Source organism: Sebastes umbrosus, chromosome 7, assembly GCF_015220745.1.
Source record: "Sebastes umbrosus isolate fSebUmb1 chromosome 7, fSebUmb1.pri, whole genome shotgun sequence".
Lineage (NCBI taxonomy): Eukaryota > Metazoa > Chordata > Actinopteri > Perciformes > Sebastidae > Sebastes > Sebastes umbrosus.
This window is the reverse complement of record NC_051275.1, coordinates 10470508-10495577: the sequence shown is the minus strand read 5'-3', so window position 1 is coordinate 10495577 and position 25070 is coordinate 10470508. Positions and strand designations below refer to the sequence as shown.

Sequence of the window (25070 nt, the reverse complement as noted above, 5' to 3'; positions counted from 1 at the left end):
TACTGCCACCATTTTCACAGAGAGAGAAGCCCTCAGCTCTCTCTAAGGGTTTACTGCGCTTGGTTGCAGACAGAGATGAGATAAGTTTCTTCTTGAGCACTGCATGTTTTTTTTTGCGCTGGATGTTCCAAAGAGAGGTCTTCTCTAAAAAGGCTATCTTTCTAGTTAGGGTTCAGGACATGATAGGAGACATGGGGCGACTCAAGGGGATGAGACACATTACCAAAACACCGACCTGTCTGACACAAGCAGAAGTTGTAGTAATTTAAGCTGAAGTAACTAATTAAAAAAATCTGTTACCAAGTAGCAGCAGCTATGGATAAAAGGTGAAGCCAATTCAGATGAGCGTTAAGATTGAAGTGTCTCTAATGACCACTAGATGCAGGCTCTGGAAATGTTGCGACTCTACTGACAAGTCCGAATAAAAAACAACTTCTCTCAAGAAATATAAAGTCTATAACTTTTTTCTCACAGGTAATTTCGATACAATGCAAAAACATCATGACTCTAAAGTAGGTCCTTTGGAAATAATAATAATAAAAAAGCCCTGTTAGTGGTGGTTTCTGTTGTGCCAATCCATCTTACCTTCGCCAAGATACTCTGTGTTTTCAGAAGTGTAAATCTAAACAGGAACATGAAATCTGTGGAATTGAGTTTCCACTCTCTTTAACTACTCAAGTTGAATAATAAAAACTAGAATTACCGCCTTGCGTTGTATGCCTCCGCCAACCAGTCAAGTTGCGGTTTACATCCATGTCCATTGTCATAATTAGCAAATTAATTCTCGAGTTATGGTCAAAAAAGTCTTTTGTGAGGTCACAGTGACCTTGACCTTTGACCACCAACATCTAATCAGTTCATCCTTGAGTCCAAGTGCCAAATCTGAAGAAATTCGATCAAGGCGCTCCTGAGATATCGCGTTCACAAGAATGGTACGGACGTACGGACTACCCAAAAACATCAAGGAAATTAACCCTAAAATCAATTCTCAAATACAATTACACAAAAAATAGATATTCAGTGACGAGGGGGTAAAAGTAAATGTAATTCATCGCCGTCTCTCTTGAAAGTCATAGGAGGAGGGGTTGGTGACTTCAGGAATGCCGTCGGTTCAGAGTTGTAAACGGAGTTGGCCTTCTCCAACAATGGGGCATATTTTGCGAGATGCTGGGAGTCGATAGCAGGCGTCCGCCGTGACAAAGGGCCACTTCTCCGGCTCCGTGAGAAAGGCATGTTAGTTCAGCTCTTTGATACAGGACACTGTTTCTCTGACCACCATTCATTACCATGCATAACAGACGACTCAATGGACATTGCGCATTAGGCATAACTTGGCCCTCCTACACACTCTCAGAGGCTGTAATATGGAGGCCTGAGAGCCAGACTTCTCTAAACACTCCTAGGTGTCTCATAAAATGAGCTCCGAGTGTAACACAGAGCTTGGGACCAAAGACAAAAAAAGAAGCTTGAGTTCTGTCTTTTTCTGCCTCAGTTTTTACTTGGTAGTTGAGACACGAGCTGTCTCGAAGCCCAGGGCTTTGGCGGAGCATCGGAAGAATAACATGGCAGAGGCATCCACATTTGTTTCCACTTATGTTACATGATCTTTAAGAGCCTAATTTGAACAAATCCCTTGCTTCGACCACACACTGTACTTTCTTAGAGGGCTCTTAACATATGTACGCTGGGTGTTAATGTCATGCTCAAAGTAAACAGCGGCATGGTCAGGGTTGGGTAGAGTGCACTCTATTTCTGGCCTGAACTACCTCTAGTCTTTTATTAAGAAACCGAATGAAATGAAGCAAGAGCAACAAAGGCGGCCTGGACCCTGTCATTTCTAGGCCACGGTAACATTTCGCCAGCGCAGTCTCTCTCTGAGTATCCTTTCTTTTAACTTCTCAACGCCATCATCCTCAACACTCTGCAGTTTATAGGTTTTTAAAGTGAGAAATGAAAATCTCCCAAACTTTAAATCTAATGACACACAGTCAGATTCCACCTAAACTTGTTTCCCCTCCATCATCACATGTGAATTAACCCTAACGATACTAAATACAGATAGCTGGAGCACAAGGTACTATACATATCCCAACATAGATGAGTCCAACAGAACTAAGTAAAAATACTGACACCAAAAATAAGTGCAAGCACACTAAAAAAACACAACATAGCAATTGCAACCACGACTAAAAAGTCATTCCAGGGCAACCTTTCTGTGGCTCAGCCTGAGTGTGTTTTGTTATTTCAATTTTCGAGCAGAGTACAGATCATTAAAAGCAACGTGTAAAAAAAAGAGGGGGGGGGAATTTAAAAGCTGTCAGAGAGGCAAGTGCCCAGGGTTAAAGCAGGCTGCCCGAGTCTCTTCTACCACACGAAGGCTGCACATTTTCGGTTGCTGAGATACCTCTCTTCAGCTCCCATCGCTCTATCTCCCATCGCTATGTGGCCGTGCCTCCGGCTTGTGGCACTTCCCCCTGCACACTGTGAGTGTGCTACAGCTCTGGAGAATACCAGCGCCGTGTAAAAAAAAAAAAAAGAAAGGAGAGGAGAGGGTGAGAAAAAGAAGAGGGGGAAGAAAGGTGCTGGTGAAATGTTAATGTCTTGTCCTGTTCAATATCCGTATCTTTGGTCAGGGGACGACGGCAGCCTTCCCGCCCGCCCGCCCGCCCGCCCTGCCACGCTGTGATGCAAGAATACATGAAACGGTGGGAGGCACCGCATGCGGATCAGAGTCAACCTTGTTCCTTGTTTTTCTCGAGCACGCATATCCACACACCCTCCCATACACAGACAACATAAACATTTCATGTTTGGTTAGTAACCATGCATGAGGAATTCCCCCACCCTGTCGGTGTGTCATGTTTATATTGCCTTCTTGTTGGGAGTGCATTGTGCGGGGCAAGCATCCTCGGTGCTCCTCCTTGGCTTCTAACCTGACCTCGTTCTCTTTTTTACACACACACTCGCAGTCGAACCTGAAGGCGAGTCATAAGTTTCTGAGACACTGGCTAAGTCCTCTCACACCAGTAGGGGGGCCGCTGAGAGATCTGCTAGGTTATTGTGTGTCTGGTCTGGGGTGGAGGTCACCCAAAGTTACAGGAAGGAAGTTTGAGGATGGCTGGGGAAAGAACAGGGATGTGTATGTGTGTGTGTGTGTGTGAAAGAAAAAGGGTGGAGGTGGTGGTGGTGGTGGGGGGGTCGGGGTAATGTCTGGCAGATGACAGATCTGTGAATTCTTTCCTAGTGCCCACAAGGCAAAAGAAGCGGTGGTGTGGCGGTCACATCTTCAGAACACTTACAGTCTTTATCCCGCTCTTCTTCCCCCCATCCTGGGGGGGCTCAGCCTGCTGATTACTACACACACAGGAGGCTATTCAGCAGCTGGCCCTCCTCCTCACCTCCCTCCCTTCACACTCACACACACAAACACAGATACAACCGTCACCCACTCTCAACCCATCTTCCCCTTTTCTTCTGGGATGATCTGAAATCATATTTTGCAGTAGTGGACACATAATGGGAGGGGGGTTAGGGGGGGTGAGGACAAAGACAGGCCGGCTTTTGGCACGAGCATCTTTTTGTGTGCTCGGCACAAAAGCGGTCAGTTCAACGCCTCGTCCCACAACAGCGTCACACGGTCTTTTAACCCCCCGCCCCCCTCGCCCACCTCCCCGACCAAAAGAACGGCCTCGATGATATACGCCAAAACCACACAGAGACACACTCTAAAACACACTTTGTGCTGGGCCCTGACAGGCCAGCCAAACACAAGTCTCCCTTAACACTTCAATCAAATTCTCCACCCCTGCAGCGATACACCCCTCCCTCCTTAAGATTGAAATTAAGTTGGTGGATTGCGGACAGTACAATGTGTGTTTTCAAACCCCCCCCCACGCCTGCCTGACTTTTAGACTTTTAAACTATGTGTGTGTGTTGTGGTGGTGGCTTGGGAGGAGGTGGGGGCCAGGGGGGCAGGGACAAGGGGTAACGGAAAAAGGACAGTCAACAAAACTCAATTGTCCTCAGAGTGGCGGTAATTGCATTTGATTAAAATAATGACAGGGTGTCGGGGGAGAATGGAGGGCCCCTCGGTGGGAGTGTTGAGGGCCTGACACCGAAACTGAGGAGGGGCCGAGAGAAAGAGAGAAAGAGAGAAAGAGAGAGAGAGCACTGTGTGGTTCATTGTCATATAGCTGAAAGTGTGGCTCTCACCTGTATCACCATGAGATAAGGGACGACATGAGGACAGGAGGACAGCACCACATGGAAAAGAGAAAGAAAACAATTCAATGATTAGTTCAACAGTCAACTATACATGGAAATGGAAATACATAAATGGAAAACAGAAAGCGGAAAGTATATAACTATTTTGAAAACCTTAAAAGATCGATATCTGGTGCCCCATAATATGCATTTTTTTTTCTTGCCTAGCAGTGATAAAATAGCATCAACCCAATTCTGATTCAGTTATGAATCAGATCTGCAAAGGCCTTTCAGGAGCAAATTGCATATCAATTTTAAATATAATATTTCGTATAGCTGCACCAACAGATGACATAAAGTGAACATTTTTGCACAGTATTGTATTCTTGAAAGGGTCAAAGAAGCTTCTGAAACAGACTTTATACCACATTATAACGGCTTTAAAGTGAAGTTTAAGACAACCCACATTGATAGATGAGGTAATCAGCTCCTTCAACTAAAAGTAAAGTACGCAAGTATTATCAGCTAAATGCACTTTAAGTATCAAAGGTAAAAAAAAATCATTAAGCAGCAGATTGCCTCCTGAATGCTGACGTGCCTTAAACTTGCATTCTTTCTAACAGCCAGCAGGGGGCGACTCCTCTGGTTGTACAGAAGTCTATGAGAAAATGAGCCTACTTCTCACTTGATTTATTACCTCAGTAAACATTGTAAACATGAGTTTATGGTCTCAATCACTAGTTTCAAGTCTTCTTCAATACAGCATGATGTTCATTTAGTAAATTATGGTCATAAAGCAGGGGATGCTTTAGGGCGGGGCTACCTTGTGATTGACAGCTCGCTACCACGGCGTTGTCCGGTCGGACTGTTGTAGCTGTTCGAGTTGGAGGTCATTTAATTAGCCTACATTATATAATGCTGGGTAGTTTAAGCTATAACGATTTCTCATATTTTATAAACCCTGACAAATAAACATTTTTAAATGATTAGTGTCAGACCAAGTGGAGTAAATATATATATATATATATATATATATATATATATATATATATAAAAAATCCACTATAATAAGCCTCCAAGACATAATTATGAAGTAAAGTTGCCTAAAAGTATATCAAATTAGCTCTACCACAGTCGGCTACAATACTAAACTGCATGCGTGCATTGCTAATACATAAATAATAACAATCTAAATGACACTGACAGAGCCTTTTTTAGTGAGTATATACAGTATACTAACACTTTAAGTGTATGTTGCTGATAACATACTTTTACTTAAGTAAGGCTTTGAATGCTTGAATCTACTTTAAATTGTGGTATTTTACTTTTTTCTCCGTACATATTTGAATACTTCTTTCACCACATGGTTACCTGCCACTACTAACAATATTACTAATAGGCTACTAATTAAGAAACATACATCGGAGGTAAAAGAGACGGACTGGCTACGATCTCATTTCAAAGTTCTTAAGAGTAGGAACGTGTGTTTTTTCCCTGCTGCTTTCTCTTGATAAGATATCATTACGGATTGTGCAGTTTACATGATTACAGTGATGCATCAAAACATGAAAATCATGTGAAATATTCATGAGACATGGAGGAAACAACAAAAACATCTATATGGTTAAGGTTTGGTTTAGACAACTAAAACCATTTGGTTACACTTGGTTCCAGTAAGACATTACTTTTTATAGTTAAGGGGAACTAACTGTATTGTGAACGATAAGACATCTGTGATCATATAATATCATGCTAAATCTGCTGTGGACAGTAATTACTTAAAACATAGATTGCCTTAAGTGTTAGAACAACCAATGTTATCATCTTTCTGGTTGAGGACGGGTCTCAGAGGAAACTTTTTCATGTTGTGGACAACTCATAATATCACTACATCAAAATCCAAACTGCTTTCAGCCAGAAAACTCAAATAAGGGGCAGTATATGAACTTCCACACTTAGTCAGTCTGTCCTTTGTCACGACCCGCAGCGGCCAGCGGCGGTGTTAAACCTCTGCTTTTGATGCACGCCGAAGCCAGAGAGAATGAAAGGGACCGAAGCTTTTACAAGTGGTCCGACAGCACTAAGTGTCTCTGCTGCTCTCGGTAAAAGCAGCGCTCAGGGTCGGAACAGGGGACAGGGGGAAGAAAAGAGCAAGAAAATGTGTGTGTGTGTGTGTGTGTGTGTTAAGGCCACGGAGGATATGATAGCCGGTAGGGATGTCAGGAGCCTCTGAAAGGAGGATGTCTAAGCCGGGCTCAGACTCTCATCTCCTCACACGGCCTCGCCCTTTCCCAGCATCCCTCTCTTCGTTTATCCCTTACACCTTCACAGGAAGTTCAGCCTGGCCCTGGAGCATGAACCCCCACCCCCCCACCCCCCCCCACCCCTTCTCTCCCACACTACCAGAGCACCGGTTCACACAAAAGGAGAGGCAGTAAGTGTGTTGTGCATTAAGGGTCACAGAGATGTCAATGAGCCTGTGAGGCCCTGTTGTACTTGTCTTACACACTACTGCTGTTCAGCTGTCACCGTACACGGTATATAAAGTCAAACGAAAGGTGTTTCCTCCACTCAATCAATACGTCATCATGTTAACCTGCAAATTAAACTTCCCTGTTGTCCTCCGAATGTAAACGGATATTGTATTATGCATTACTTCACGGTGAGCAAGAGTAGAGACATATGAAATGCAGATATAATGTAAATAATACAGTTTGTTCATACTGCAGTGTTAACTGGGTATTCAATCATAATGGTTGACAATGGAGGGATTTCCACGTGATTGCAGCACTTTCACTGGATTCTACACAAGTATTCTAATTATGTTTTATTCATATTCTTGGTATTGTGACTATTTTTGATTTAATTTGTATAATGTGTTGATTTTAAAAACTTTTTCAAACACACGACACATTGAATCAAATGAAACAATACCTGGAATTTACTTGTACAGTTATTGCAACCTTTAAAGCTAAAAATTACAAAATGCTGGCAACAAATTATACAGTCCAAAACTAGTAGTGTGTTACTTTCATAAAACACAAATGACTAAAAGTACATCCCTGGAACATAACCTTAAATGGTATTTATAGTTCTGCATTAAGGGGTTATGGTGTAGTCCTATACGCAAGTATTGTAGCCACTGTAGGCATAAAGTGGTGCTCCTCCACACTGGGGCTAAAGCACCTACAGAAATACAACATGGAGCAAGAGTTGTGATTGGTCGGCACTATTCTAAGAGCAGAGGTAATGACTAAAGAATTTGTAAGTTAAGAAGGGGACAGTGTTTCTGGATACAGTGGATACAGGAGAAAAATGATCACTACAATGGTGTGTGTTATGTGTTGGAAAATTGAATCTGAGCTGTAGTTTTTTTATGATAACAAATTAAATTTCAATATATATCAGAATATGGATAGTAAACTCAACACTGAGTTACAGAAGCTGGTGGAGCAGCGACTAAACAGTAAGTTAGGATTTCTGCTTACTTTACTGCTTGAACTTGAACTGCTCGAGTGTGTTCAGTCATGTGTGTGGTGGCCGGTCCCGTCCCCCAACCTCCACCCCCCACCCGGCTCAGCCTCTAAAGCCCAGTGTGGGAGAACTGAGAGTTCAAGGTCCTCCTCACTATGCAACGGGCCTGTATCGCCCTCAGTGTCCAAATATTTACTGTCCAGCAAGTCCAGGCTGGAGAGTACCGAGAAAAAGCTGTTGTCTATCTATTAACGCTTGGCTAAGATCATTGGCATTGTGCAATGAGATGGATTACAAGCATTATGAGGCATGAAAAATTCATTATGAAAATATTTAGAATGAATGATAACTGCAAATGAGGCATGGTGTAATAAGACGCATAACTCTTTGGAGTTGAAAACTTTGGACTGTTACACAATACTTCGCTAAACATAATGGACTGCAGATCTTTGGGAATAATGTGATTTTTAAAGGGGCACTCCACCAATTTAACATATGACGTTCAGTTTACTCATCACAATGTATACTACTCAACCAGTGAAAACACTTGATGAGGGGCATTTAGGAGGCAGGGAGGGTCTAATGAAAGACATTATCCAGTTGCATTATGGGAAATTTCGGCTCCAGTGTTTTTATAGCTTGACTTATACTTGTGATGAAAATCTTCGATTTGGACGATTTAAAAAAAAAAATCTGTCTTCCATATTTATGGAAGTGAAATACTAAATCGCTGGAGTACCCCTTTAATACTTTAATCTAACAATCATTAAAATGGGAGTTTGTTATAAGAAACTCTTCTCTCTGATTTATATGACGGCGTATTCTGGCCATTGTAGGTATAATATATATGTATATGATGGAGCAGGGGGAGGGGGTTAAAATTCTGGGAAAAAAACTCAAGATTAAAATGGTAAATTTACCAGACAAAACTCACAAATTTAAGAGAAAAAAAACATTAATATTCTCTGATATTATAAAGTCAGACATTTACAAGAAAAAAACTCTGAAAAGTAGTGTTGTTTTTTTGTCAAGGAATCACATCGCTTCACTTTGCAAGGTTGGATCAACCTCATCACACCAATCAAATTATACAATTAGATTTAGCAATAAGGAAATACTCATGATTTTATCCCATAATCAGCATATTATCATAAGCATCAAGACTTTGAAGAGACATTGCCGTGAATTGGGCCTATTCAGAAATAAACAAAAGTTTCTTTTCTCATAAATTTACCAATTTAATCCCAGAGAATATCTAATTTTACCCACTATATCCAGAAACACTCTCCCCTTCTTAACAGCGTTTAATATATTTTTATCTATTTTTTTTTTTTTTACCTACAATGGCCCTAATACACCGCCATAAATGTATTTATTTATTAGGATTAACTAAAAAAAATGTTGATGCTTAATCTTCTTTTTTATCTTGTCTGAGTTTTCAGATCTTCTTAAGGTTTGGTACATTGTGTCTATTGATGATACATCATAAAACATTAAAAAAATACAAATAAATACTTTGGTTATAATATGTCATGATGTTAGTGTACTTTCTGTATAATGTGCTAACCTGCTAGGATGAAACCAAAGCTGGCTTCATTACAACGGGTCAGCAAGAAATAGTGTCTGGAGACATTGAAATTGACGTTCACAACAAATGTGACCTGCATGAGGGACATTCCACCCTGAGTTGCTCCTCCCAGGCAGCTCTTCCTCCCAGCTAGATAGTCAATGTTATTCACTTCACCTCTTGGTGGTCTTCTTATGGCTGATCGGTGTACGACTATGGTGTTTCACCTTTATTCTTGTTTGTGTGCAAAAACCACCAAAGCTTTTATGTTACTAGGGAAAACACGCAGTTGTATTGCGCTCAACATAAATCAAATTCTCTCTCTCTGTCTCTCTCTCTCTCTCTCTCTGTCTCTCTGATACGCTGTGATCAAAATTTCCAACCAGCAACTAATTGGGAGTGTTATTATGGAGAGCACTGCTGTTGGCGCTGATGGGAAAAGTGAACTAGTTTCTGTTGGCAGTGATAATAAAGAAAGACTTTGTTTAAGAGTGATGAAAAAAAAGAGAGAGAGAGAGAGAGACTGAGAAAGAGGGTGAGTGGAACAGAGGGTGATAGTGGAAGGGGAGAAAGACTGAGCGAGGAGTAAGAACCACATGCAGGGAATTAGCAGTTCCTGACCATCAGCAACAACATCCCTAAATTGAGAGGCTTTACATGTGGAATTAAATTTCAACACAATTCACATTTACAAGTTCTTCTCCTCCAGCTGGGCATTATCCTGCAGCTTACACTGCACAGAAAGCACAAATGAAAATGGAAAAATAAAAACAAAATCACACGTCTGTCTGCCTCATCAGTAGGACATTTAATGGGCTGAACAGTTTGATATGAACAATATTTGCATATTCTTAAATTCAGGATTTTTTTCAATGCGGGAGGAGTAGATACAATACACAATGTGAATAATCACTGTTATAATGTGTTTATAAATTACTGTAAGTGGTTATTATTTGCTTTAAGTAAAGCAAATATAATTTTTTACAATGTTTTGTGTGTTGTTATTCTTGCTTAGATATAATTGTATTTTTTTTCCAACTATACTTAAAGTAAATTACCACTTAGAGTAACTTATAATCACATTATAATGCATTATAACAGTGATTATTATAAAAATATTATAAATTACTATGTAACTATGGGAATTATAATACACCATGATCCTTGCAGTGAGTGACCAGTAATTATGAGGTATTACTTGACCTTATAAGTCATTATAAAATGCCATATAATGTGCTGATTATAAAGCATTATAAGTATAATTTATAATGCATTATGTAAAGACATGAGCATCATAGCTAGTGTTAGCTTTCCAATCACTGTGCAATATCATATTTCGACCTGTGCAATTGTGTTAATAGTGTGTTTACTGTCAATACTGTATATATTGTTCCAATTTTTAATATTCCCCTTGTTTATATTGTTCCTATTTTTATATTCCTTCTATTTAAATTGTTCATATTTTATATGTCTGTCTACTTTTGTTTTGCTTTTTGCACTATGTTGTATCTTGATTTTTGTTTTTACTGATGCATCTTGTTTCTGCACTATCCCCTGTGCTGCTGTACACTGCAAATTTCCCTGCTCTGAGACTAATAAAGGAACATCCTATTTTATATCTTATCTTATGATCTCATTTGGCCTCATACGTAGGTACCATCCTATTCTTCCTGCTCTGTTCCAAGTGAATCATCAGATCCACTGAATCACCACAGCCCCCTCCAAAAAAAACCTCTCCTGTGAGTGTGTGAAGGCCAGGACAAGCCGGCTCTTGAGGGAGAGACAGAGTGGACGGCGGTGTTTGGAAGCTTCTGGAGTGTTTTTCTGGCTGAAGCTCCAGCCAGACTCCTCGGTGTCCTTCAGAGTAAAAACAAAAACATTTGGAGTGTACGACTCACAGCTAGCGCACATCTCTTATTTGTTATCACTTGTGCTCCAGGCCCGGTTTACATTCTCCTGAGTGTGTCCACTGGCGTGTTCATCCGGAAATTTGTCCCCTACGCCCCCTCCTGATTTAGATTTGGAGAGCAATAAAGCCTGCTGAGTTGTTGCCTTGGACAAATAAACTGACTGAAGTGTTGATGTAGCGATGTCGCAAAGACACAAAAAGAAAAAGTTTGGAAGAGAGAGAGAGGAGAGAGAGAGAGAGAGAGAATGATATGCGCTGGTCTCTAGCTCCTTCCTGTGAAGGTTTCCGGCGAGGCAGTAAACACGGCAGTGTCTGTCTCCTGTGGGAGCTCGGGGAGATGTGTTTGTGTGAGAGTGTGTTGTCGAGTGGATCTGTGTGTTTATGGATGTTTGTGTGTCTGTGTGTGGTGATGTACTGCTTGTTGGTGCATGCATACACGGTCTGAGTATGTGTATGTGTGGAGGTCTACAGTTCCTCTTGTGCTGGAGCCAAGTGCCCAGCTGCTCATAGGTGTCTGTTTACAGGCTGATTCACAGAGCTTACAGGGAAGACACACACACACACACACACATACACAAACACATACATGCACATGCCTTGCATCACTCCGCAAGAATTCTCACAAATCACGCAACGTATAAGGTTTGCCTTAACAGCTTGTGAAGAATTTTCATTTACCTTGTTTGTTCGGAACATTAGGTATTTAACAACATTACTGCGTAATTATATCACATGAAACAATTACCGACATAGACTGACTTAATTACAGTGATTTCAGGACTTCCCTGCTTGGACACTGAGCGCAAGTTTGGCAGTTAAATGGCTTGTTCACTTACTGAGAATAACGTGTCATTGTGAACAACTCTGACTGGCACATTGGAAGGCTGCTATCCAAGAAAAACATGTCAGCACCCAATGTATACGATACTTCCGAAAAAAAGTGATTCCTCCTTTTTCATTTGTTTTCCTACGAATGTCCAGCAACACATATCAATTTCCACTCATTACATGCATAAAGTCTTTTCAAAATAAAATTTCCATATTCACAGAAAACAGCTTCCTTAGGTTTAGGGAACAAAACTACTAAGTTAGGCTTAGGAAAAGATTGTGGTTTGGCTTAAAATAACTCAGGAAGTGGCGTTACTTACATGACCAATAAATCAAATAATTAATTTTAATTTAAGAGATACAAACTAAATCTTCATACAGGGAATAAAAAATTTGTCATCTAAAATTTGGGTTGTATTACCTGAAGTTTTGGTCCCAGATGGTTTACTCTATAAGAACATTGTGTCCAAATTATATGATGTATATACACACACACACACACACACGTGTGACATGACCCTGGTTGGTGGCTGCTGGCTGAGGCCTCTCCAACAACACACTCCTGACCTCTCACCCCTCTTAGACCGACCTCCATTACCTCACAATTACATCCTACAAATGGCTTTCTCTACGGTGTGTGTGTGTGTGTGTGTGTGTTTGTGTGTGTTAGGGCTTGACTTAGCTTATAGGCCAAAAGCCATAATCTTGTTTATTTATAATGACAATCACACTTCCATAACTTCTCCCTTTTCTTTTCTTCCTTCTCCCCTTCATTCTTTATTTCCTGTATCCCTTCTTCCTTTCCTTCTTTCTTTCTTACATTCATCCCCTCTTCAATTCAATCTTTCTTTTCTTTGCTCTTTTTTTCTTTCATTCTTTCTTTTCCCCATCTTTTCTTCCCTTCTGCTCTTCCTTACATCCCCTTATGTCATTCTACTGTAACACCTTTGTAATCTAATTCATGGGGTTAGAGGCTTCCATTAGTTCACACGTGTAGTATTTGTCAGTTTAAAAATATGTACACAGCATCACATCTATCAAATCATCAGGAGATCACACTATAAACCAGCTGTCAGGTTTGTGAGTTTACATTTGAGTGCTTCTCTGACTGTTTTCTCACCACCAGCATCTCAAATTTTCACTCTACATGTTACTGTATAATTTAAAAAAAATCAGAATGTGTTACTCCATATATGTATGGATCCAACACTTTGAGAATGGGTGCGTATGGAACACGTGTGTGTGAATGGGAAGTTGTCTGGTGTATATGTTGGGATGCCTACGGGGAGAGAGACTACAGCACCCCAGGACACCGATCTGCCCCGGACCCCACAGGTCATGAGTTCTGACCTTTAGGGAGCAGCGAGCCCACGGGGTCGCAGGTAGGCTTGGATTACTGCACTCTGTCTACAAACACACACACTCACATACACACGCACAATGGTCTGATGAGTGATATGTCAGAAAGCGGCAGCATGTGTGCGCGACACACTCACACACACACGGATGGCTTGAGGGGAAATCAAGCTGTCGCCTCTCAATGACCTCTAACAAAAGGACCATTGAAAATAACAAGACAGGCTCTCACAGTGGCAGTTCTAGAAAAAGCTTCCCTTTGTTACTCAAGGCAACTTCTCAGCACCGCGCCATTCAAACACCAGATCCTCTCAGCAGTGCCAAACTGGTTTTTACAAGGGTTCACTGCACTTTGAAGAGACGACTACTGGATACTGGTGTTGGAAAACTGACAACCGACTTTGGCGTCCTAACCTACAATCTGTTTTGACACATATCACAACAATACAGTGTGTCGCAGAATACGATGCTTTAAAATGGAATATGGTTTCCTTTAAAACGGCTGTGCAGATGATTTTTACATCAGTAAAACTACCCAGTGGTTATTGTTAGGTTTTATATGGTCTTATAAAAAGTTTGAAACTTGCTGGAGTGTATGCTCATGCGCATACAAAGGAAGTGACGGGGGTTTGGCTTGGGTTCAACGCACTTGATACCATTACCACAGTGTTTATTATTTCCATATTGGTCAAACATATAGGAGTCCCATCCTTGAGACATGTATGGGGCGAGTTATTTTCAATCCCAATTGAGGACATGTACTGCCATTAAATGCATAATGTCTTAGTATTATATCCTTTTCGAGGAGGGGGTTACCAGGTTTAATGCTAAAATAATCTCATTTACGTTGGATGATGGAGCTTCTCTCTTGGCACTGTTCCAGAAAAGATCTGCATTAAGGTATCCATCCAGTTCCCAACACAGTTTCCCACTTAAATTACACTTTTGAGTTGAGTCTTAAAGATGCAATTTCAACTTTTTAAGCACCAGAAGGTAAGCTGCGGTAAACCGATACTCTCAACAGGCATTTCTTGTTCTCCGGTGTGATGCGAGCAGCGTGTGCCCCGTTACGTACAACCAATGGTATATATGGAGAAAGGTCATCAATTCTTATTCAAGGCCATTTTATTTCATACGACACCCTCTTATTACGATAAATTGACTGGTCATAGCAATATTGCAACGGATGTCGAGTCGGTGTGTAATTTCCCCAGTGGCTCAATTTAAGATAATGGTAGACTGTTAGAAGCTGAAAAGAAACATAACCTTTTCGCCTCAGTAGATTTCAAACATTCATGATGTATGAACCAAAAAAACACTGACAACATCAGAATTTTCAAAAGTGGTGGACAGAAAATAAACAGCAGGGACAGGACAGGGGGTGAAGGAGCTCACGCAAATATCAATAAACACTCCTCTTCCGTCTCGGAAGCTTCCTGCTTTATTTGATTAGGCTGAAGACGGAGGGAGGGTTGGGGGTGAAAAACAGAGCAGTCATGCTCTTTTGCTTTTCTTCCTCCTTTCCCTTCCTCCGCAATCTTCAGCCTCCCCTTAATGGGAATGGGAAGTTTGGGAAGTGGAGGGGAGGGGTGGGGGCCGGGCCGCAACTAGCCTCAGCCTAACCTCCCCCATCTGGACTGGGGAGAGGGCGACTTGCCAGCCTCCAGGCTACTCCCAACCCTTCCCAGCTGTTGGCTGTTCAGGGGCAGAGGCTTTTTTCCCCCCAAGTGTGTGTTTTTGGTGGGCTTGAGAAAGCATTTTTTTTTTCATAAACAATTGCCATATCCTCCACCAGCTGCTGACCCCACGGCTCCTGTCCCTGAGCAGAGCTCGGGAAGCAGGCGGAGGGGAATGGTTTTCATTTAGGAGACTCTGCTTTGTAGGGGAGACTTGCTAAAGGGTGCTTGGCCCCAATGCTGTTAGCACGCTAGCTTATAATGCAGAAGCTAGATAGGTCACTGGCTGGGAGCAAGAGATGTTAGTTGATAGCAGCCATGGTGACAGCACGGCTGCTATCAGCACCTTGTGTGTGCTATGAGATGGAGCTGGAGGCTGGAGGCACGCAGGCTCAAGGAGCTTCAACAGCTATCTGGCAGAAGCTTGGGCTGCTAGAATTCAGACATTCCTTTACTGTAGCATTACTTGACTTTCTGACCAATTAGGGCTTTAATTAATCACAATCACAATTAATCAGATACAACAATATTTGCTTGGAAAAGCCCCCAAATGAAGACATTTCAACTGAATTATCACGGCACGTGAGTAAAGCGTTGAATGGATATATCAAAAGGGGGCATTAGAAATCAATAAATTGTTTTATTTCTAATCATTTTTTATCTATTTGACATACTATTTACATGCGCAACTAACCCACTGACTGGTTGAATTGTGGGACGCATGCATGGTGTCTGAGAGGTGTGTTCGTAAATTCACTCCGGTGGTGTCAGTGGCACACTGTGTGCTCTCTTTTTATTTACTTATATTAAGAGCGCTGCTTTCAGAGGCTCATAGACTGATCCAGCTGAAGGGCCGGTTTGTGAGAGTGTCTCAACCCCATAATGGCTGACAGTGTGGCAAGATGCGACAGTCGGGTTATTTGGCAATATAGGTAGTGTTATTCAATAAATAATATTGCACGCTTCATATATATATATATATATATATATATATATATATATGAAAACACAATATAGTGAAGCTTTAAATAGATGCTCAATCCTTAAAAATTATGTTCCGGCAACAGTAGAAAACAAAGGAACTTAACAAAAGTCCTGCAAACCCAAAGTGTAGAGCACCAAAAGGGAGATAAAAAACAAAACAAGATACACCGTCTCCAACAAACTCACAAACAATAGCAAAAAACACACATCCGTTCCCACCAACCACCTCTTTTCTCACTTTTCGCCCTCCTTTTCCTGTCCTCAAACAGTGGTCCCACTGCCTGCATGTGTTGATGAAAAATGAATTGGTTGCTTGTTAGTGAAGGCGGGTACAGGTGCCAATGCAGTATGTATATCATCCAATGGCATGTTTGTGCCGATGCACTATGTATGAGGCGGCTGGGCGTCATGCAACATTCAGCAGGCCGGGGAGGCCGTATAGGTGAGGCCGGCACAGCCTGCAGCCAAAGACGCCTACCCATCTGTGTGTGTGTGTGTGTGTGTGAACTCAGACTGAGCTTTGTCACAGCTGGCTGGTGGATCCACACATTTAGAGACACAACTGGGAGGACACTCACGCAACTGCCTTTTGTTAAAGTCAGAGTCATACGCATTGTTACACACAAACACTCACCTCGACACAGTGGGACTGCATCACACACACAAAAGCTATTTTCTACTTCCATCATAAAACACACACACACACACACATACGGCTCACACACACGGCCCACTCTTTGTATTGGTCTGCCTTGGAATCGCATGGTAATACTTCATTATGGCAGCACTGTAATTTGGGGGGAATGAGCACTTCAAACGAACAGCAACCCACGCACAAACACACACACACACACACACAGACGGGATTACTGTAAATGTGTGCTATAGAGTTCTGCTGGGACCAGTATCATTTTTTTCTGAATTCCCAGAACAGTCCAAAATACACCAGGACAGTAATCAGAGGCACACTGCGAGGTTATAATTGTTGGAACTGATTACAATGTGGAGAGTAATGGTTCAAATTGGGAGAGGAATGCAACGCCAACTTGTACACAGTGAAGTATGAACTCAGGGACACTGGGTGTCTGCAGAGTTCATGTTTTACAGCTATGATTTAACTCATGACAATAAAAAAGTCATTTCTTAGACTAAAGTTGCCCTAATGTCACACTTTGAATTATCCAATGAATGCTATACAAATGTAGCACCGGCTGGCAGGTTAGATTCATTGTGTGTTTGCTACCCACTCATACAGTAGGTTGTTTATCTGTGCCTTCTACAATGACAGGTTCTAATATTGAAAATTATCCTCATGACAGTTTTTATAATCAGCAACCTCTTTGGTTAAGATTTGGTAAAGTTTAGGCTACTAAAAAATACTTGGTTATGGTTGGGCAAAGATCAGACTTTTTTTTTTTACACTATACCCATCCATCCCAAGCTCCTCACTAAGAGGTTTTTCTACATCATAACAACGTCAGATGACTTCTACCTTTGCTACTGAGACACAACGGTCATTCATATGGGATTGCAAGATGTCTCTTGTCAGTACCATAAACCAAAGGTCATTTTAAGTGTCAGATGACAGACGATGAATGCTGTTTTTTTTTTTTTTTTTTTTCTGTTGCAGCACACATGGTGGTTATATACACAAAAAATGTCTTCTGCTCAACCAAGTGAAAAACTCCTTTCATTGTACAATGGAGTTCTATACATGTCACTAATGTAACAGTAACGTGATTCTAAAGTGAAATAGGAACAAAAGAGATGCTAGATAACGTTGTAAAAAAAATAATAGAGTGAAAAGAAATGAAAGGGATAGGGGTGTTAAAGAAATATGTAACTGACAATTCAATTGGAGAGGTAAAGACGAAAATATACTACTACCAGAGCATGCTAAGCAGCAGCACCTAAGAAATACTGAAACAATAACAATACAGTAACAAAAATCATATTATGTGAATATATTATAAAAAAAGACACTGTATGAAATAAACGGATACTTACTGTATTGAATAAATTAAGTTCCATGTGGTATATGAGTGTGTACATCCCCACAACCAGTTATTTATTTAGTTTAAACAAAGACCCCCTTCAAGCACTCCTTCATCCATATGTATAAATAATAGAAAACACACATGCACACAAACACCATTCTTGGCTCCCATCGTGTGGACGCTGTCACACAAACACACTGCCCCATGGGCCTACATGATGTAGGGTAGTCCTTTGTCCTCACACACAATACACAAGCTCGGTGTTATGCTCAAATGAGCTACAATTGAGAAAAGATGGTGTAGTGTGGATGGCTGTAAGTTGCGAAACTCTCGCAAGATGGTTAAGGTTAGGCATTGACCTTGAATGGTTAGGGTTAGGCATTGACATTGAATGGTTAAGGTTGGGCATTGACCATGAATGGTTAAGGTTAGGCATTGACATTGAATGGTTAAGGTTGGGCATTGACCTTGAACGTTAAGGTTAGGCATTGATCTTGACTGGTTAAGGTTAGGCATTGACCTTGAATGGTTAAGGTTAGGCATTGACATTGAATGGTTAAGGTTGGGCATTGACATTGAATGGTTAAGGTTGGGCATTGACCTTGAATGTTAAGGTTAGGCATTGACCTTGACTGGTTAAGGTTAGGCATTGACCTTGAATGGTTAAGGTTAGGCATTGACCTTGAATGGTTAGGGAAATAGGGATTTTGGATTCTGGTTCCGTTGAACGCGGGACTGAAATAGCCACCACCCAACACAACAATAACAATTGTAGGGCTTCGCTGTTCACCACATTATGACAATACAATAATAATAATAACTCTGTCCCAGTTTGGATCGGAGATTCAAAAAATTTGACTCTAGTATCCTTAAATTATAAGTCGGGTTCGAGGCAGAAGATGGCCTTCCACGTAGCGAGTACAGTCCAGGCACGGCCCATTGACCTTGAATGATTAAGGACAGCAAGTCTCTGGAGACACCGAACTTGGGGGTTACCTTCGAGACACGACCGGCTGTATGCGTGTGAGTCCAAGCACATAAACTCCCTGCTTATGGTAAAACATGCACTGTTTAATGTAGAATTGAGACGGGAACTTTCATTGAAAACAATACAAATGGCTTACAGCATATTTACATGTGAGTATAGAAACACAAATACAACTTTAAGGACTTTAACTGGCTATTACAGACAGAATAAAGTAATTGGTTGTTTACGACCATCATACTAGACATCAATGCACAGTACTGCGGAGGACTAACATACAGGGATTTTATTTAACACATATGTACAATAACAATAAGAGAGATTACTGAAGGTTATTGAAGATTGCCCAGTTGAACAGCTCTTCAACTTTGTGATGAAAACAAAGATTATTAAATCTCCCATGTGCTCCTGGGCTCAATACTAAAAGTTTAACCTAAACTATGCAGAGTGGTAGTAGGCTCCATGCACACACTTACACAAGAGCTGAGAACAAATTGGATTCTGAAATAGTAAAACTTCTTAGTAACCAACTTCTTAAAATTATCGTTGGTTAGCTTCTCCGCTAGTTAGGATGTGTCAGGTACTATGTCTGTTAAAAAATAACAGCGAAAACCTTTTGAACTTTGTACTTTGTCAAAGTTGAACGGAACATATTTTAGTACAGCAAAAATGATGAGGTCTGAGACGCTGAGGGTGTGTAACCTTTGTAATGACAATTATTTGATGTGAATGTTTGAACCAATGGAAGATAAAATACAGTACAAACCTAAACATAGCATCCATATATATATATATTGGGGCTGTCTAAGTTAATGCGATAATAATGAGTAATGCAAATTTGTTTTAATGCCACTAATTTATTTAACGCATTAATGAAACTTGCAATTTTAGATTGTAGCGGGCTCAGTTTTAAAGCTACAATGAAGATACTGGCATCATATGAAACTAGAAAAACCTAAGAAATCCAAACCGTATCATACTAGCGGGGAGGAGGTTAAATAACACTCCAAACTTAGGCTAAATTTTGGCGAGTAAAAACTGGCATGGCCATTTTCAAAGGGGTCCCTTGACCTCTGACCTCAAGATATGTGAATGAAAATGTGTTCTATGGGTACCCACAAGTCTCCCCTTTACAGACATGCCCACTTTATGATAATCACATGCAGTTTGGGGGCAAGTCATATTCAAGTTAGCACACTGACACACTGACAGCTGTTGTTGCCTGTTGGGCCTCAGTTTGCCATGTTATGATTTGAGCAGATTTCTAAATGCAGTACCTGTGAGGGTTTCTGGACAATATCTGTCATTGTTTTGTGTTGTTAATTGATTACCAATAATACATATATACATACATTTGCATAAAGCAGCATATTTGCCCACTCCAATGTTGATAAGAGTATTAAATACTTGACAAATCGTCCTTTAAGGTACATTTTGGACAGATACAAATTAGCGATTCATTTGCGATTAACTATTTTAATCAATTGACAGCCCCAATATATATAATTTATTTAAGTTAATCCTACTGCCGTCGGATGAGCCGAAACTTGTACGTAATTATAAAGCTCTCCAAAAGGACAATTTACCTCTCCCAACTTGTTTACGTACTTGTGCCTTTCTTCAAAGTGGTATTGTATTCATATTAATATGGGCAGTTTGAAGAGAACAAGGGAACACTGTGGGAGCCCCATACACACACCATGTTGTTTGGTCCTCTGCATACACAAGTGTACTTCCTCCCTCATAATGTAGCCCTCCTCCCCATCTCATCCTGAGCTTCATGTATAGTATGAGCTTTATTCTCTGCCTAAAGGGCAAATGCTGCCGAGTGTGTGATGAGTATGTGTTTGTGCAAGTTGCTCCATAGAAAAACTGAACGGCAGTATAAGAGACAGCTGAGCCCAGTGCACTTTGCTTCAATCTCTCTTGTCAACTGAAGGCTGGGAGGACTGTAACTGCTTCTTATGAGGCAGCAATTTTGGCTCTGGGAAACTTCATGCTTTTACAATTTACTGGCTAAATAATTGGTATTGTATTAGTATTGATATCTTGTACAATAATTTAAAATGTTTGACGCAGCTTTCACGTTTTAGTGGCCTTACACTTGTGGGTGTTAATTTTAAGCACATAAAATGACTTATCAACCGCCTTCCTCAGGGCTTACACAGATTATGATATAATATACAGACCCAGTGGCCACTACATTAAAAGGTATAATATGCAATCTTGGTCAGCCCCACAGAAGACTGTAAGCGAACAGGAAGAGGTTGCGGAGGTAATGTGATCACCAAATCTGGACAACTGGTTTACTACAAAAACAGTCCAGCCTTCTGTTAGAGTTAATGTTAATGTCCAGCTTCTTGGCGAGAGCATCTTAAGGACGGCAAATTGAGTTAGAAAGGAATACTGACATGGCCTTGGTAATGTGTTGTTATTCATCTTTACATTGAAATTTTGGTTTGAAATTATTTGTTTTTCAAACTATGACACATTATCATCAAATGAACCTGGGCTCAGAACGGCCACTTTCTATGAGGCTCTACCTGGACACAATTGAGACAGACAAACAGAAAGACAGACAGACAAGTAGAAAGCTGGCCATCTTCCTCTCTCTTCCTCCTCCTCCTCCTCCTCCTCTCGCCTGTCCTCTTCTCTCTCACACACCAATGATAAAACAATGATTGGGTAGTGAGGGAGAGAGGGAAGGATGGAAGGATGGATGGATGGAAGGATGAAGGGGCAATGGAAATGATAGGCATGCTTGCGAGGAAAAAAAAGCAAAAGAAAATCAATTGAAATGGTAATTTTGGAGAGCGAGGAGCTTCCTTTTTAGGAATAACCTGTAGGAGACAAACAGGAAATAAAAAGAAAAAGTTGTTTTTTAAATATGTGCTGCCGATACATACAGTGTGTGTGTGTGTTCTTTTGTTAGCATACTTGTTTTTCCTCAGCATGCATGTCCATGGCTGGAGAGGGCAGATGAGTGAGTGAGTGAGTGAAGCATGCAGCTTGTCAAAGCACACAGTTTGGCTTTGCATGCAGCCACAGCAAGCCCCTGAAGATACTGATAGCTAGTGGTTTCACAGCTAAGTTCATGATTTCCTTCCAACTTCTTTAAGAGCAAGCAGAGTATATACAACTTTCCCTTGGCATTTTTATTCAAGATGCGCAAGTTGTGTGATTCTTTTTTTTTTTTTGCTACTATGTTTATGGTTATAGGAAATGCTAAGCTAGCCTTTTCACCACATGTTAATATTCTGGCAACTTTATATGTTGGCATGACATTCTTCTGTGAAAGTCATCTGTTAGAAATTATTTAGAAATAGAATACTTAGACAACTGAAAGTCAGAGAATAAACGCTCCTGTGAAACAGAAATATAACGATTCATTCTACAAGAAAATCTCATTCATTATCAACCAATAGTCTGTAAATGTTCAGCTTTTATTAATGGCACATAGAAATCTGTGGGTGCATCACAGGGTGCTTAGACGGTGGGGTCTCCGGGGTGTTTCATTGGATAATGTAGCAGTGACCTCCGTAAAGCATTCTGATTCCTGCCTCTGTTCCTCAATATAGTGGAAGAATAACTGTACACGTATGTGCAAACATGAAAAAAGTCCTGTTAGCAGGTTATTTGGCCACGTCCGCCTTTCATGGATGTATTTATGACGCTGTTGCACGACATGTCGCCTCATAATGACGCCTCACAAAGGACGCCTCACAAAGGACATAATGGCGCACACTCGTCACACGTTACAAGCCCCAAACTTTTTTTGTTTTCCCTCTCTTCATAGGTGAAGTGTCGACGCCAAAAAACACCGTCTTAAGACAGTTCAGACCATAGATTTTGTGGCGAGACGAGTTGGAACTAACCCCTTCTTGCAATGCGCCGGTCTGCAACGCTTGGAAACATTCTGAAACCTGCCAGTTTACACCAATGTGACTACACGGGACGGTATATCGCCTCCAAGCTGTACTTCAGTTCTAACTTCCGGCTTTTCAGGATTTCTTTTGTAGCTAGATATAATTTGTAGCATCTTAAAATATGAATGAGGATAGTGATAGTGAAATCCCTGCATTTCTAAAAGCGATGAAAGGGTAAAAAAAAAGAAAAAATGCGAGGGTCGAGACTTTGGATCGGACTCGCCGTGAACTTGAGACAGGAGATATACCCTCTTTTGTCAATTTCTCCTGTCTATTTCTGGAGCAGTTCTGTCGTTTCGAGGAGTTGGCGGTATCTCTAATCAGCAGAGGAAACACTAACTATCGAGACAGCATTTCACCAGGGGGAACGGCTAATGATAATGTTGCAATTCTTGGCAACAGGTGAGCTACAGTCATCAAACTCCCGGCCGTTGTGCAATGTGACAAAGGTTTTTTTGACTAAAGAAATTCTCGCTGACTAACACGCATATGATTTTGTCGACTAATTGATTAGTTGATTTAATCGACAAATTTATAAAACTGAGGTTGTCCACAAAGACTCGCACAGAAGCACCACTTTAAATCTTGTGTTTACCAGAGATGTGCTCATATGTTTCTAGGAGAAAAGCATAAAAAATGACTAATCGACTAAAAGAATCTTAGTCGACTAAGACCGAAATGACAGAACGGGGTAGCCCTATGAATTTTTAAGGCGTGTTTCATACAGACACAGCTGTTCCTCAATCAAATTGATGATGTGATCCTGTCTTTCCACTGCCTAAAACGCTGCCCTTTCGACCAGCTGACAGTTTTAACTGACTTGACGAGCTGACTCTGCTACGAGCTCATTTGCTGTTGCAATAGATGACGTGCCTTAGGTTCTAAAACTCTGGCGACTTGAGAAGCTGAGTCGCAGGCGACACCATCAGCCGGCTTGACTCGAGCTGAGATGGGCCAGTTCACACCGCTGCAACTTTTCCCTGAAATGTTCTTAAGCGGTTTTTGTCTCGTCGCGAATCTTTGGTCTGAACGGGGCTTTACGCCAAGATTTGGAGCCAGCAACATTCCATCTTCCATGTGTGAAAAGGGCTTCAGAAAGCTCGCAAGCTGTCATGCGAAAGCCAGTTTTACAAAGCAACAAGACAGTCGCCTCTCTGATCATGACCTTGGTTTGGAGTACACGTAACTAAACCAACGTAGACATTAATCAGCAAGGTGACTCAAAATATTACTAATCATGAATGAGTTCTGGCAGAGCTGCAGGCGGCTGGAAGACAACAGTGCTGACTGGGAAAACACAACCCCCTCATTTAGTCTGATGGAACTGTAAAGCAGCTAACACACGCAGGAGCAATTGTGGCTGTGTGTGTGTGTGTCAGTATGTGTGCTTCATTAGTGTGCGTCTTGGCGTTGTGTGTTTCTTGTGTGTGAGTGTAATGGGTACCGTGTGCTTGCTGAGGTCTTGTTTGCCCATCTTAAGTCAATTAAAAGGAAATAAGGCGGCTCTGACCGGCCCGTGAACCAGCTCCCTCAGCTGAGAGCATGTCTGCACAAAAACACACACACACACACACACACACACACACACACACACACACACACACACACACACACACACACACACACACACACACACACCGGCTAACACAGGGAGGCTGATAATGCTCCACAACCGGCAATCGACCCTGTGCCCTGCTGTGTGAGAAACAATGGCTCTGAGGCTCTGTGAGTGTGTGTGTGTGTGTGTTTAGTGTGGCATGTCTGACAAGGCTTCAGAGGGGAAAAAGACAACATCAGACACACATGCACACATTCCTTTTGTTTCTGCAGTGGAGAGCCAAAGAATGTATTTATGTCCTACAGACACGAACACCAACATGACACCGCACACGTGCATCCAAACAGACACACTGCACCTTGCTTGTAAAAAGTCAGCCTAAGGGGTGGATGTCACCATCATAAAGCTCAGGCAAATCACCATGCCTCCAAGCTTCCACTGCCACAAAAACGTTATTACAACAGAATTTCCGTTCAGAGCGGGCCGATTGCTTGGCCCCCCCCGAAGTACTGCTTGCAGCGTTGTCGCTCGTTGACTCCGGGGATGTAAGAAGAGTTTGGTTGTAACGTTAGTATAATCCAACATCCGTCAGAACTGCAGTCAATAA

At 41.4% G+C, this 25070-nt stretch overlaps 1 protein-coding gene across 2 annotated transcripts in view; it reads right to left on the bottom strand.

Annotated features, from left to right (window-relative positions):
- Nucleotides 1-25070, bottom strand: part of bcas3 (BCAS3 microtubule associated cell migration factor) — a 355427-nt gene that overhangs the window by 125407 nt on the left and 204950 nt on the right. Inside the window, exon 23 of one of the 2 annotated variants that reach the window (XM_037774554.1) lies at nt 21458-21819. The exons of the other annotated variant lie outside the window; for it this stretch is intronic. Within the exon in view, the coding sequence (XP_037630482.1) occupies nt 21809-21819 (11 nt within the window). The 3' untranslated portion in view covers nt 21458-21808. Of the gene's footprint in view, nt 1-21457; nt 21820-25070 lie in introns of those variants that run through there. 2 annotated transcript variants of the gene reach the window in all.